This window comes from Anastrepha ludens, chromosome 5 (genome assembly GCF_028408465.1).
Source record: "Anastrepha ludens isolate Willacy chromosome 5, idAnaLude1.1, whole genome shotgun sequence".
In the NCBI taxonomy this organism is placed as follows: Eukaryota; Metazoa; Arthropoda; class Insecta; order Diptera; family Tephritidae; genus Anastrepha; species Anastrepha ludens.
This window is the reverse complement of record NC_071501.1, coordinates 96653072-96668274: the sequence shown is the minus strand read 5'-3', so window position 1 is coordinate 96668274 and position 15203 is coordinate 96653072. Positions and strand designations below refer to the sequence as shown.

The 15203-nt window shown below is 37.5% G+C and overlaps 1 protein-coding gene across 1 annotated transcript in view; it reads left to right on the top strand.

Annotated features, from left to right (window-relative positions):
• The window catches only part of LOC128864588 (insulin-like growth factor-binding protein complex acid labile subunit), a 72463-nt gene that overhangs the window by 22632 nt on the left and 34628 nt on the right, over positions 1-15203 (top strand). The window contains exons 3-7 of the mRNA XM_054104340.1: positions 5842-5969; positions 11532-11675; positions 11825-11929; positions 12331-12457; positions 12611-12807. Of these exons, the coding sequence (XP_053960315.1) occupies positions 5842-5969; positions 11532-11675; positions 11825-11929; positions 12331-12457; positions 12611-12807 (701 nt within the window). The remainder of the gene's footprint in view (positions 1-5841; positions 5970-11531; positions 11676-11824; positions 11930-12330; positions 12458-12610; positions 12808-15203) is intronic.

Genomic DNA, 15203 nt, shown 5'->3' with positions numbered 1-15203 from the left:
GGAAGAGGAACCTATCCTTAGGCAAATCAAATCAATCAGAAAGTGGCGATGGATAGGTCACACATTGAGAAATCTCCCAGATAGCATCACGAGAATGGCACTGTACTGGAACCCGCAAGGGAGCAGAGGTCGCTGTCGACCAAAAGACAATTGGAGAAGGTCGACTCTGCGTGAACTAGCAGATACCGACATCTCGTGAGACGGTGCAAAAACAACACCAAAGAACCGTGTACGATGGAAGAGTGTTGTCGAGGCCCTATGCTCCCGAGAGGAGTGAACAAAAAAAAAACAAATATGTTGGCTATGTATCAGGTAGTTTTTTAAGAGATTTTGAATGAAGAGCTTTTGAATGCGAATGATTTTTTTATTATAATCTGGCATATAATTTCGAGATATTAATTTTTTGATATCTGGCATTTGTCCGCCGTGAATACGAGTTACTTAGTTTATTCGATCAGTAAAATTCTTGACTATTTTTCCCATAAATTTGAATTTTCCAATAAATCCATTACCAATCGTATAGTAAAAAAAGAGTTAGCCAACCAACCTAAACATTAAACTTAACAGCCATAGAAGAGTTTTTTCAACTTTTTTATAAAGTTTCGCTGACTTCTGTAACAAAATTAGCTTTTCTATTTATTTTTTATTTCTCATTTTTAGTTCTTTAGTGCCTATCCATTTTAAGAATCTTAGCGTAACCAATTATAAGGTTATTTAATGTTTTCTTTTTTTGCCTTTTCATTTCCCTTAATCAATTTATTTGGCACAAACGCTCCTGTTAGAATGCTCTTCGTTGCTGTAGTTAAGATTTTGGCATTTTTTACCAATTTGCCTACTGCTACTTTAGTTTAATGGCTCCCCAATATAGCGGCATATAATTTTCCAAGTACTGTTTCTGAATAAAGTTAAAAGTCGAAATGAATAGCAGCAATGGCAAATAGCATGACCTTAAAAATTTTTAAATAAAACCGCAAAATGCGAAAATCAAACAATACACGGCTGTCATCAGACTAACTGTTATGGTTATAATAAAACAAATACTATTTAATGTTCGCATAATTTTTACTGTTATTACACGCATATATTGACAGTTAAAATTATTGTCTTTGTCTGAGCCGGGAAAATTGCAAAGGCAGCAATTAAACCTCTTTGGTTCCACAGGCGCATTTGATCGTTCAGCCTGGTAGGCGTATGCGTATACATTTTAAAATGTACATCTACATACGTAGGCATATACATAAACGTAAATAATACACCATTTACGTTTTGTTACGTTTTTATTTCCCGTTCGCGCTATACTTTTCTTGGAGCCCATGGGGCGTATGAGCAACATACAATATATCTACGAGTACTTTGTGCTGAGTTTGACTGACAATGAAATAGACTGATCACACGTGCGTGTAAAATAAATTTGGCAGTGAATGCAACAGCAGCACAAAGAACAAAATCACCTTACAAATTAAATGAACCCAAAACAATGTTTGCCGAAAAACTGCAGCTAAGCAATTCTTATCATTGATTTTATTTCCTTTAGGGTGTTAGGCCATTGTTGTTGCTGGAAAATAAGTATTATTTTGGAATTTTTTCAGCGAGGCAGTAAAATGAATTAAACTTCTGCAAAGGCAACATTTGTTGGAAATGTCATAAGCTGTATTTTAAGCAATATAAAGAAAAAATACGACTGCGCAACTTTTCTTGGATGAGGCTGTTTTTACGGCACGAAGCCGAATGAACTGCACCTACTATTTTCAATTTGCAGGGACAACTGTTTTTTTTTTTGCATACTCATATGAATAGTCATAAAAGTACGCATTTTTTTATATGATTTTTGAAAAAGCGTCAAAATATACGTGAGAAATAGTCCAAAACTGGTATCCAATAAAAGCTAATCGAATATACAGGGTCCGGCATTCGAAGTGGAACCAATTAAAAAGGCCATTAATTTAGTTTGGAAAATTACTTTTATTAAACTCAAAGTAAAAAATGTGTGAAAATAATACAAAATTAAGCATCAACTTACTTTTGCTCGATATGACCACCTTTTGCCTTTACTATGGCTTTGAGACGGGCCAGAGACGAATCGCAAGCTGCCCGAATTGGACTTGCAGGTATTTTGGCCCACTCGCGGACAAAGGCTTTTTTCAGCGCTGCGAGACTGGTGAATCTTTTAGTTTGGCCCTTGGCCTTCAAAATGGCCCAAAGAGAATAATCCATCGGACTCGCGCCTGGTGAACTTCACAGCCATTGTGTAGACGTTATGAAGCTCGGAACGTTGTTTTTTAGCCATTCTCGGATCACCCGAGCTTGGAAAGACTGTGTCGAGTCCTGTTGGAACGTCCATGGTCTGCCACCAAAATGTTTGTCTTCCACGGCTTCAAGGCAACCTCCAGAATACTTTTCCGATCATATTTCGCATTTACCTTGACGCCCATCTGCGGTTACAGCGGCCCAAACCATTACCTGTGGCGGGTGCTGCCACCTAGTGGCCAATCGATACTCAAATTCTCGTATGAACGATCGGTAAAACAAACTTTATCGTTTTGGGAGTTAACGAATTATACAATTTAAAATATTTACTCGCCAGAAAACACAATGCTCTGAAGTGGAGTACTTTCGGTCAGGCGAAGTAGCTCCTTCGCTATCTCAAGTCTGGCTTGTTGCTACTTCGGTGTGGATCATGCGCCTTTTGGATCTTGTGAGGCTTGACTTTGAGATCATTTTTCAGTATGCGACGGATGCTATGGTCAGACATTTTCAGTCCTACCGCCATTTGATGGGCACTTGAGGATATTCAGCTTGGGGAATACCCACAGCCGAGAGTTGAGTCCTTGTTAACACTAAGAACTCTCTCGAGCACTTCTGTTCGCCGAATGATCAGAAATTTCTCGCGAGGTTTCCAATCTGTGTTCTTGCTTGCTGAGAAACCTCCAGACTCCGCGAACCAAATTAATGTTTGGTCAAAATATAATACAATACTATTATTAATTTAAATAAAATAAGTGCGCTAAATCACTATAGCGCACGGACTTCTTTGCAAGTTTTCTCAATTTATTTGTTTGTGATTTAATTTTCATATTTTTGTTTATAAAGACGTAGTTCGTTTTCCCCCTCAAAAACCGTAGAAATCGAAATCTCAAATTTTATGCAAATTTAGAAAAACATTCAAGTAAATTTCAAACTTTTTTTCTGACCTTTATGGGTATGGGCGGCCGCCGTAGCCGAATGGGTTGGTGCGTCATTACCATTCGGAATTCACACAGAGAACGTAGGTTCGAATCTCGGTGAAACATCAAAATTATGAAAACCATTTTTATACTATCGGTCGCCCCTCGGCAGGCAATGGCAAACCTCCGCGTGTATTTCTGGCATGAAAAAGCTCCTCATAAAAATATCTGCCGTTCGGAGTCGACTTGGAACTGTAAGTCCCTCCATTTGTGGAACAACATCAAGACGCACACCACAAATAGAAGGAGGAGCTCGGCCAAACACCCAAAAAGGGTGTACGCGCCAATTATATATAAATACGTACAGGGTTTGATTGAAAAGTAATGAGTCTTATTTTTTTCAAGCAGTTTTATTAAATCTTTTGCCTTATACAACTAATATTCTTCAAAATAGGACCCAGCGGTGTATCCAGCAGTAGCGGTTCTTCCACTGCAGGAAACATTTTTTAAACTCATCCCTTGGAATCGCGTTCAATTCGGCTGTCACAGTTTTTTGGATCGCCTCGATGGAGTCGAAATGCCTCTCCTTCAGCTTTCTTTTCAGGCGTGGGAACAAGAAGAAGTTCCGAGGGTACAGCTTTGGGCAGTAGGGAGGGTGGGCAAGCACCGGAACTCCCATCTTGGCCAATGCAGAGGTGTAGAGGAAGGCGGTGTGCGCTGGCGCATTGTCGTGATGGAGGGTCCAATTCTTGACTAGGTCGGGCCGAACCCGGGCGACGAGGTTTTTCAGCTGAAGGAGTTAAGTTCAACTCTTCACTGATCTCACGTAGACTAGCACGACGGCCTATGTTCAAAAATTCACGAACCCGGTTCACATCTTCGTCTGTTTGCGTCGTCGAAGGCCTTCCAGATCGCTGTTCATCTTGGACATCCTCCCGGCCTTCCTTGAACGACTTGTACCACCGTTTTACCTGGGCACTGGACAGAGATTGGTCCCCGTAAGCCTCTTTGAGTAGTCCAATGGTTTCGGTACTCGTTTTGTTTAGCTTTACGCAAAATTTGATCGAGTAACGTTGCTCCAACGATCGCTGCATTTTCGCCACTGCGAAATCCTAACACACTTTTAAAACTTCTTTCACGCGCGGAGCGATGTTGACTGCGCCGCTGTTGCCAGCGAACTGGGATCGGTTTCTAGTGGAAGGGGAAGGTCCAACGGTCATTTTCCCTCACCAGCCGATTCGGGTGATCGCTTGGCAGACGCTCGGCACGAGAAGGCTCATTACTTCTCCATCAAACCGTGTCTATTGGGTATTTTCTTCCATATAAACAAAATGTCAAGCATTTTTTGTGTTGAAAAAAAAATGTCCAAAATCAGCACCATATTTTAGCCACTCCTAACTTGAATTTTGTTGTGATAAAATTCGATGGGCTATATAACTGTATGCCTAGAATTTTTCTCGAATAGTAAATAGTTCCTCACTGTTTTTGAAGTTCGCGGAATTTTTATACATTTTAAACAAATTTTTAAACTTTCCGCTACAAAATTTTTATAATAGAATTAAAAAATTAGAATGAAGTACATTAAAAAAATTCACTACTTTATAAGAAAAAAATAAGTTGTCAAAACTTTTCGTAGTTCCCTATGCTATAGTTAATTAACGCACTGATTATTCTATCATAAATATGCGCGAAATAGCGCAGTAAGACAATTTTTCAAAACAGCTCAATTTCAGCGCTACTTACGGGATTTTTAAGGGGTAACACCACTGTAGAAATTTCAAAAAAATTTTTTTTTTTTTATAAGCTTAAAAAATTCGTTGAACCTTTTAAAATACAGAACAAAAAGTTTTATACATTACCGAAGTTTATTTCATAAATATTTTAAGCTTCTAACCAAGCGTTAGTGACTGCTACCTAACGATTTCTCCAAATTTCCAAACTTTAAACGCGTTTTTCTCAAAACACGTTTTCTGAAATTGGCACGCAGCATAACTCAAACAATTTTAAATATTTTTAATCAGGTTTTTCACTACGTCTGTATAATAACCTTCTTAAGAGAAGAGCGTAGGGGATTTTCGATAGATTAATTTAAACGATTGTTATAATTATTTAAGTGCCGTTTTTTAAGTCCAAAATAGAGTTTTTTCCTTCAAATGCTTGCTAATTCCACAAAAATAAATATTTTTTAAATCCCCTACGTGTTTCCCTAGCTATTCTTATCTAGATTAAGAAAAAAAAATTTCCTTGTTCCAGATTAAAATTTGCACCCTCTGTGCTGCGTGCCGCGGAGCTCCTTCAAGAGAAACCACAATACAAAAATGGCTCCAATGCCGCCATTTTGTAAAATTTTTCTATCAAACTTTGTAGTTTTGTATTTTAGTATATAAGTAATAACTTCCCAAATCAGAGTGATTGTTTTCCCTTTCTTTCTATACCAAAAACTTCTTTAAAAATCGTGTTTATTTTATGCGTGTAGAGTGGTGTTACCCCTTAATAGATATATGGGCTCAATCAGCCAGTTGGTTTGCGGGTTTTCGATATTTGTACTCGTATACGCAAACACGCAAACATTCATTTTATGTATGTATATGTAAGAGATGTATCTGAATTTATATACATTTTTTCTTGCCTTAATGAAGCACAAATTTGATTTAATTTTCCTTCTATGTTTTCACAGATCTGTCCAAAAACAACATTACAAATGTGTATAAAAACAATTTCCAAGGGCAGGCTAATTTACGCGAATTGGACTTGTCCAAAAATAAGATACTCAACATATCCAGCACGACTTTTGATCAATTAGTTGTAAGTATGCAAATCAGCAACAAAAAGAAAAAAAATTGCAAAATTAAATACAAACAATCTTACTTGCGCCTACAACCTTATATAAATAAATGTTGGTGCAAACAGAAAGCCAATCAGCTACACAAGCGAGTATTAAATTTTTAATTTGGAACTTACTGCGATTGGATTTCTTCGAGAAATGCTTCGATTACTCACTTTAAAATTCAACAGAATGCGGCTGTAAAATACGTAAATGTCATACTTTATGTAATTATCGCATTGCAAATTGAAGACCCAAACCGACCTGCTGAATGCCGAATTGGATGGGGCTATTTTTTATGGGTATTCAATCAGTCTTCAGCAACCGGAAGCACGGCATACGCTTTCGTTCAACTGATTTGCTGTCTTTAAGCTTTTACTTACGTTACTTGGTTCGAGGCTGCCAATAATTTCCATTTCGTTGGCACTTTACCCTACAACCAGCGCCTTGTACACATTTTTTATCGCTCGAACGTGTTCGGTAATAAATTTTACATCACTTTTACGTTCTTGCTTATTTTATTTATTTTTTTGTCTTTGGTTCAGCTATCCACACATTTCACGTTGGCTTTCCGATTTTTTTTTTTTTTTTCATTTATGTTTGTGTTGCATATTACAATATGCTGTTTACAGCTCTACATTTCTGCATTCAGCATTGAACACTCACACTTTCGGCGTGCGACTGCTCCCGTAAGATCCAAATTTCATTCATTTCCTTTTCGTTAGCCATTGCGCAGTTGCTGCCCTGTAGGAATTGAACGGTAAATTGGTTACATAGCTCTGCAAAAATCAACTGATTTAGTGTGAAGAGAATGGCGTCTGGTATCTTCGATTGAGATGCGGGCGCTGAGTACGAATCTACTTGGGTCAAAGGCTTTCTATCGAGACAGCTTCTTAAAATCAGTTAATGGTACAAATTGTTCGGCAACTCCTATTACACTTTCAGGTTATCTCTAGCTACACTGCGTATACGTAATATAAGTCTTGGTGCTGCTGTATGCAAAGCTTCTGCTTTTACTTCTGCATTTACTTCAGTTTTAGATCACTTTTGAAGATAAACAACTCAGTCTTCCATATCTTTCAATAGCAAAATTACAAAGTTCAGCTACACAATTTTTCAAAAATTATTAAACAACCTTTGAGTGCAGTAGTTGATTTAAGTACTAAATTTTTCCTGCATGGTTGCTGTGTACTCAACCATTTTTAATTTTTGTTTTGTATGTGAGCGAAAAAATGCTAAGCTAAAAAGCAGCAATGGTGAGCAACAACATAAAAGCATATACACACATACTCTTACTTCTGTGAAATCCTCTATAAATCGAAATGAAAATCAAAGTCCGAAATCGGCCAAAGGTATTGCCTTTTTAATTTGTCTCTGATCGAAGCAAGTTTGGCGCTGTTTCCGCATGCAGTTTTTTTAGCACACTTGAATTTTTTTCGTTTTGTTTTTATAAGGATATTTATTTGTGCTTAGTAGAGATTAGCAAAGATAGACCGACCGACAGTAATTGATTAATTTATATAAGAAAAGGGAACTGAGTTAAAATTTATATACGAGTACCAGTTACATAGAAATTTAGTGTGAAATCTTGAAAAGAAGCAAGATGTGTAAATAATTGCAGGTTTAGCTTAGAGCTTATGGAGTATTGTGATGATGATGGCATTTAAAACTTTAAAACGAGTAAAAATAGTTTGTATAGCATTTCTGAGATGATAGATGAAATTACGCTACAAAGGCATACATTATTTAATAGGCAAGTAGTTAGCCAAGCTTTCACTACAAGCAAGCTCCCCTCCGCGCGGCAAATGGCTATTTTATTAGAAACATTTTCACTAGCATAAGTGCACTGCTATTTGAAAATTTGTTGAAAAACTGTATGACTCATTAGGTGATGGCTTTTGTATGCCTTTTATGACTGACTGATTGCGTATCTATAACAAAACTAGAGCTCTCGATTTTATACGCACATTTCCAAAGAGTCCAAGAAATGAGCAATGAGTAAACGCACGTTTGTTCGGTGTTCACTAATCGAACATTTTCGAGCATAAGTTGGAGTATATTCAGCTTTTTCGAGTGATCGAAGTAGCACTTTTGATTAGTTTGCCCTTTGTGGGAGCACTTCTTTGAGTTCTACCCATTATTGGAAAACTAAACAAATGCCGATAAACAATATTGACAATTTTTTTACAGCTGCTCAAATAGTTCAGAAGCTCAAAATTTTCAAAAAAAACCTTTGCAGGAATTGCAAACCTTTGCAGCAAATTGGTTACAGAGCTCCGTAGAAATCAACACCCTTTGCGGATGTTAGGCCGTGCTATGCTTCCTCGAGCATTTGAGCAGTAAACAAGTTTACAGCGAGTGTGAGGCTACTCGCACTACTTAGTGCCTCGGTATCTGGACTTCTAAGTAAAACTAAATCTTTTAAAGTGCAAAATTTGCTCTTTTACACTGTCACCATTTAATTTTTCCCTAGTTTTTCAAAAAGCATAATTTTCTACATTCGGAAACTGGGAAGGCTGGGAATCGACCGCTAGTCAGAAAAAGTATCTTAAGAGTAGCTGCAATTGAATTTCCGTAACAAAAATGTGTCTTAAAAATATTCCTGTTCCTGTTGAAAGTTCAAAAAAAAATATAAAAATTTATAAAAATCGCTTTTCAACATCTTTCAATAATTTTTGCGTCATTAGAAAATAGGAAATATTCAGTAAATTTTGGTATATACAAATAATTGTCTAAATAGCTTTTGCAACATCGACAGGTTTTACTGTAAGGTCTATAAGTTCCAAACTATCATAGAAAAATTTAGTATTTCTTTAAACTTTTATGAAGGCGAATTGAATATTGAAGGTGGCATCTTCCCAAAGCAGTTACTGTATTTTTGCGATTTTGAAGAGTGTGACTTCAGGCGAGGAGAAAAATTACATGTTTGTGCAAATTCAGTGAATAGCTTGCCAATATTGTGATTTGTGAGACTCAAACTAAAGGCACGACTGAAAAATGTTAAACTCCGAAAAGACAAATGAATACAAAGCTTCCAAATGCAGTTTTTTGTTTGCGTTTTTATGATTTTCCTTCACCTCTTTTCCCCCTCTTCCAATGGTATCACAAAGGATGAACCAAACTTCTTTCGTCCAAGTGGGCCCACTCTCTGGTCGACCATCACTAACCTAACCTAACCTATGCTTCTTGCTCGCTTTTGTCTACCCTTCCTCTTCACACACAAATAATTCCCCTTCCTTTTGTTTGTTTACTCATGGTGGCTGAGGACACAGAGAACTCGAAAGGTGTTCTACCATACTGGAACATTTACTAAGACGATTTACTCCAGCTATGGGCAAAAGTGATTAAATGTTTTGGAAAAAGCAAGCAGTTTAGTGCCTAACTAAAAAAGTGCTTAGTCTCGGGAGCATAGGGCCTCGACAAGACTTATCTTGTGTTGGTTTCGCTAATCTATTTGATTTCTGACAGAGTAGGGGATTTGCCTGCCGCTATCAGTCCTAAAGAGTAGCACTGCCCACCTGTCGTTGCTTAGGAGTTACGCCCTCTTACTGCTTGGAGCGCCATCTGCGTTTCACATTTTTCTGCCAGAAGGATTGTACAGATGGTTGAGGACTTCGCTAAATTTGGTGTGCATATTTGTGAAATATTTTTATAAAAATAAAGCATATTTTAATGACTAAACCAGTAGTAATCCATCCTGACAACCCAATTTTACAACTATTCTTCGATAGATATAACTTCTCTTAATACATATGAGAGATTGAGCAGTGCTAGGTTGTTCACTAAGTTTTGGGATTCGATTTTTGTTATGCTGGTACACTCCATATATGAATGTATGTGAAGTGTAATTTCATGCTGTCAATTCATTCTTTGATTATCAAACCATTTAGTATCAACGTGTCACAGTATTTTCTACAATGGAAAGCTCAAGTATCGCGCAGTGATTGATTTTTGGAAAGTCTGAAAGGAAAGGCAATTTAAGAACGAATGTTAAAAATATATAAGGGCTTTTCGCCGTCGATTAGAATAGTAGAAAGATGGGTTGCTGAACTTAAACGTGGTTGTACAAGCCTTGAAGGCGAACACCAAAAACAGAAAACATACATAGTTTGGGTCTATCACCAAGATCATAAATCAAAGCAAGTGGTGGCGTGAATCCAGTTCTTCACATCCGAAACGAGCTTGGTCAAGAAAGTGTTAGCATCAGTTTGAGATGAGCAAAAAAGAAATTTGCTTGTAGTTTAACTTCAAGCGGGTAAATCAATAAATTCTGAATATTACTGTAACCTTTTAGACCAGCTGCAGGAAAAAATCCGTGGAAAAATACCCAATTTGCAAACAAAAAATTACTTTTCATTAGGACAAAGCAACGTGACACGTGAATTTTAACAGTGGCGGCCTGGGTAGTCTAGCGTAAGTACGTTAGCCTGCTATCCCTGGGGTTGTGTGTTTGAGTCCCACGTAAACCAAGATCCTCGCACAAATTTACTTACTTCCCCTGTTTCTAAAAAAAGGATCCCATTCCACGAGCCCCAAAGCAGCTAGCAAGAGGATGCGGACAATTGCGGTAATAGTTCAGACACACCAAAATTTAGCGAAGTCCTCAACCATATGTACAATCCTTATGCCAGAAAAATGTGAAACACAGATGGCGCTCAAAACAGTAAGAAGACGTTGTTCCTAGGCAATGACAGGTGGGCACTCCCACTACTTTGGACTGATAGCGCCAGGCTAATCATCTACCCTGTCAGAAATCAAAATAGATTAACGAAACCAACGCAAAACCGAGTCTTGTCGAGGCCCTATGCTCCAGAGAGTAGTGAACAAGGAAAAAATATTCCAGAATAAAGCTCAAAGGGTTGGAACATCCAACTTATTTACCAGATTTGGCCCCTAGGCGAAGCGGCTGGTGCATGACTACCATACGGAATTCAGAAAGAAGGTAGGTTCATGTCTCGGTGAAACACCAAAATGAAGAAAAAGCTTTTTCTAATAGCGGTCGCCTTGCGGCAGGCAATGGCAAACCGCCGAGTGTATTTCTGTCATGAAAAAGCTCCTCATAAAAAATATCTGCCGTTCGGAGTCGGCTTAAAGCTGAAGGTCCCTCCACTTGTGGAACAACATCAAATTTGTTTAGGCAAAGGAAACTCAAGATCGACAGATGCTTAGATTTGGTTAAATTCTCAGCTAGCCCTTCCAATGGCTGCATTACGTGCGTAATTCGATCTAGCACTAGCTGCATAGAAAGGCAACGAAGCACGAAGATACCTCCGCGGAATATTAAAACATATTTTTTCGAAAAGAGGCTGACAGTCATAAATTTCTTTTATTATGCAAAAAATAAAAGCTAAAGATAATATTAACCTTCTTTTGTCGAGCGATTGAGCAGAGCTAAACATCCAATATACGAAGACGTAGGTTCCGAGAAACCCAATGAACGTAAAGAAATGTAATTGTTTCTTAGTAAATTTTTTTATTTTACTATTTCTCCACATTTTTTCAGACGGTATGAATTCAAAACTTTCTTTTGTACAAATTTTCAGGATCTGCGTCGTCTCAGTTTGTCGGACAATTCAATTTTGGAATTAGTGCCGCGCACTTTCTTCCTGCTCAACAAGTTGGAATATCTTGATCTGAGTGGGAATCCATTACAGGACTTACCGCCGGATGTGTTTCACGATGTGCAGGTAAGTTTTTGTTTGGGGGTCATTATTCTTAACTGATGAAAGAAAAAATGCAAAAACCAACAAAAAACTCTTTGTTGCCTTTCCTTTCAACTTTCTTTCATTTATATTTGATTGTTTCTTTTTCTTTGTGTTTTGTTTTATTTCCTTAGGAGCTGCGCATTTTCAAATGTCGTAATTGTCAATTGAAGAAAATCAATCCGCAACTGTATAACATATTGCCAAATTTGAATGAATTGGATTTGGGGCGCAATGAGGTAAGCGAAGCATTTTAAGGGGCAAACCATTTTTGTACCCAAAAATACTTGTATATATGTAAATATTTGCACTTACCTATATACACATACATAAATAGGTATATACAATCGATACAAACACATATAAACACCTACAGATATAAACCTTCATTTACATATTTGAAAAGGCGCACCTACGAATTGGTCCCGAACTTGCCTTTGCCAGTCAACAGTTTTGTTAATAAAATTTATGTGCTCCGTAAACAGTCAATGATTGTGCACTTTCTTTGTTTCTGCGCTTTAATTTTGCCCAATTTGGTATTTACGAGTATTTGTTCTTTTTTTATAAGTAAATTTCAATATTCCAACTTGAACAGTCGTTTTAATTTTTCCATCCTTTTGCACTTTCTCTCTCATTTCAGTTCAAATTCCTTGACAAAGATGAATTTCGCGACGTCAAACGCCTCACGAAAGTCTGGCTCGATGGCAATCAACTGTCAGTCGTTGTTGACGAACTGTTTCGCAATCAAAAGAGTCTGCAACATTTGGGTAAGTCTTTGCTGCTCAGCCAGTAATTTGTTCGCCTATGAACTATGCGCACATACTCGTACATATACACACATACTTTAGTGCTCCTAAAAATCTGCTTCGGCCTGCTGTACTGCTCTCACGGCTTTTATTATATTTTGCTTTTGTTTTTAGACTTATCCTACAATCGCCTGGCGAAAGTGCCCAATGACTCGTTTCAGTATTTGAGTAATTTAACATTCCTGGATTTGTCATACAATAAACTGGTGCGGCTGGAGCCGCAATCAGTGCGTCAGCTAAGCAATTTGCTAACTTTGAATATCAGCGGAAATGTGCAGATGAATTTGCATGACATGCGAGAAACATTCGAGGTGAGTAGCATAAATTTAAATTTGAGGCTGAATGAAGGAAGGTGTAATCGCTTTCGAATTGTGTAATCGTTTTTGATTACAGCAACAACGTTGCTGTGAAAATAATGGTGATTAGGCAACGCGTTTGGAGTCATGCACATTTAACCTTCTCCCTGTGCGAGGTGCTTACACCGCTTTAAACCTGTCTTGGGCAAATTCAGTTTCCCACTGTTTAGTAGGGATTTTGTATGAGAAATAGTGGAATAATGAGCAGTGCTTTGGGAGTTAATTATCTTAAGGTTATTTGTAGAAATTACTAGTATTGTTGTTATTTGTTTTTGGAATTATTTCATTACATTTTTTTTTGATGTAATATATTTAGTATTATTATATATTTTTTTTTATTTTTTGTATTGCTAACAACTGTCTTGAGACGCTAAGGTTTGTTTTTTATTTTTTTCCTTTTTCACTCCTCTCCGGGGCATAGGGCCTCGGCAAGATACAAGACACATCTTGGTTTCGTTAATCTATTTGTTTTCTGCCAGAGTAGGTGATTAGCCTACCGCTACCAATCCCAAATAGTGGAAATGCCCACCTGCCGCTGCTTAGGAACAATACTTTCTTACTGATTAGAACGCCATCTGTGTTTCACATATTTCTGGCAGAAGGATCGTAGTCCTCAACCATCTAGGACTTCGCTAAATTTGGTATGTCTGCGCTATTACCGCAACGGGCAACCGCTTCCTCTTGCTGGCGCCACTGATGCAATGTCTAACTGTGTGTTTTTCTTTGTTTTCTTATCTTGTTTTAGCAGTTACAATGCGAATAATGCGCTGACTATTGTGCAGGAGTAAGGACGGAAAGGATAAGTTTTTGGGTTTGAGGAATGAATTTTTTTTTGTTTACCTAAGGGAAAGTTGGTAAATTCGAAAAAGTGCGAGGATCGTGCTTACACTAGGTAATTATTATACAATTTGTAGAAATTTGCTACAAATTTGAAACCATTGGTCTACAATTTGGGTTTAAGAAATTCATAAATGTAAATATCTACGGGTGCAATATTTCATACACCATGAATCATTAGACTGGTTGCATTATAATATCTACAGATTAGATTTAGAAGAAGTTCCCTAAACTTCTTTGTCTTATTTGCATATTGGCATTATTATATGTAGTTTTATATTTTGATTGCTTTTCCGAGAAGGGAGTGAAGTCGTTTGAAACAATTTTTAATCGCATTTCTAATTTAGCTTTGTGTCAATAGTAATTCTTAAATATTTTAACTCAGTTTTTATGTTCACGTCAGTTTTATATGTACAAAGTCTTGCCATAAATACTGTTACAAGTCCGTTATAGATATGAAATTGTAAAACTTTTTTTTATTGAAGGTAGTTTTATTTAATAAAGTAAATATTAAAAAAACAATTTTTAATTCCAAATTGTCACCATTTGCTTTTACAAAAACAATTAGGCCACTCAACTATTGCAGCACACACGTTTCCCATGGATATTAACGTCGCTGCTCGAACCAAAGATTATTAGATACTTTCCAAATTTCTGTGAGATCTTCGACAGGCCATGTTCTTCAACTCTGACTACAGACTGGAGTCGAATGGATTCAGATCTGGACTTCCACACGGTCAACCTTCTGCGGTTATGAACCCAGTCGCTGCTGGGTGGTTTTTGCCTTATGGACTGGAAGATCCAACGCTCTCCATTGAAAGTAATACTAATCTCAAATGCCGCACCAAGACAAGCTCTTGATACACTCTTGCCCCAGTCTTGACCCGTTTTTCGCGGAAATGAAGAGATGTAACGCCTTTGCACGACATTTCCCACCAACCCATTACTGAGGCAGGATAGTGGCCACGCTCAACCCTTGGAATAACATTTTTTGCGTCTTAAGAAGTTTGGCATAGATTTTGTAGTTTTGCTTATTGAAAACTTCTTCAACAGTGAAAATTTTCTCTTCTCTGAAAATAACATTTTCATGGACGTTGTCCGCATGCCACCGAAGAAGCTGTTTGCACCTCTCGAGTCAAACCTGCTTAAAACGCGTTGTCAAAAGATGCCCAGTTGAGCGACGGAAGGCTTTCATGTGAAGATCATCTCTAATTAATCTTGACATGGATCTGGTCGATACATTCATTTCCCTGGACATCATTTCTTGCTTTCTAAGGGGATTTCTGCGAATTTTTTCTCGAACGGCTTTAATGGCTATACTGGTTCACAACACGTGGGGTCGACCACTTCTTTTTCTTGTCTGTCTCTTCAGACGTTTGGGAAAAATGATTGTAAAATGTGTCACAGAATTTATGGCAAGACTAAGTATTTGTGAGGTTCTAATACGCTTTCTTAGAAGAGTCCGGCGTTCGTTGATTGTATGTGAAGGAATCCATCGATGTAATGAATGATTT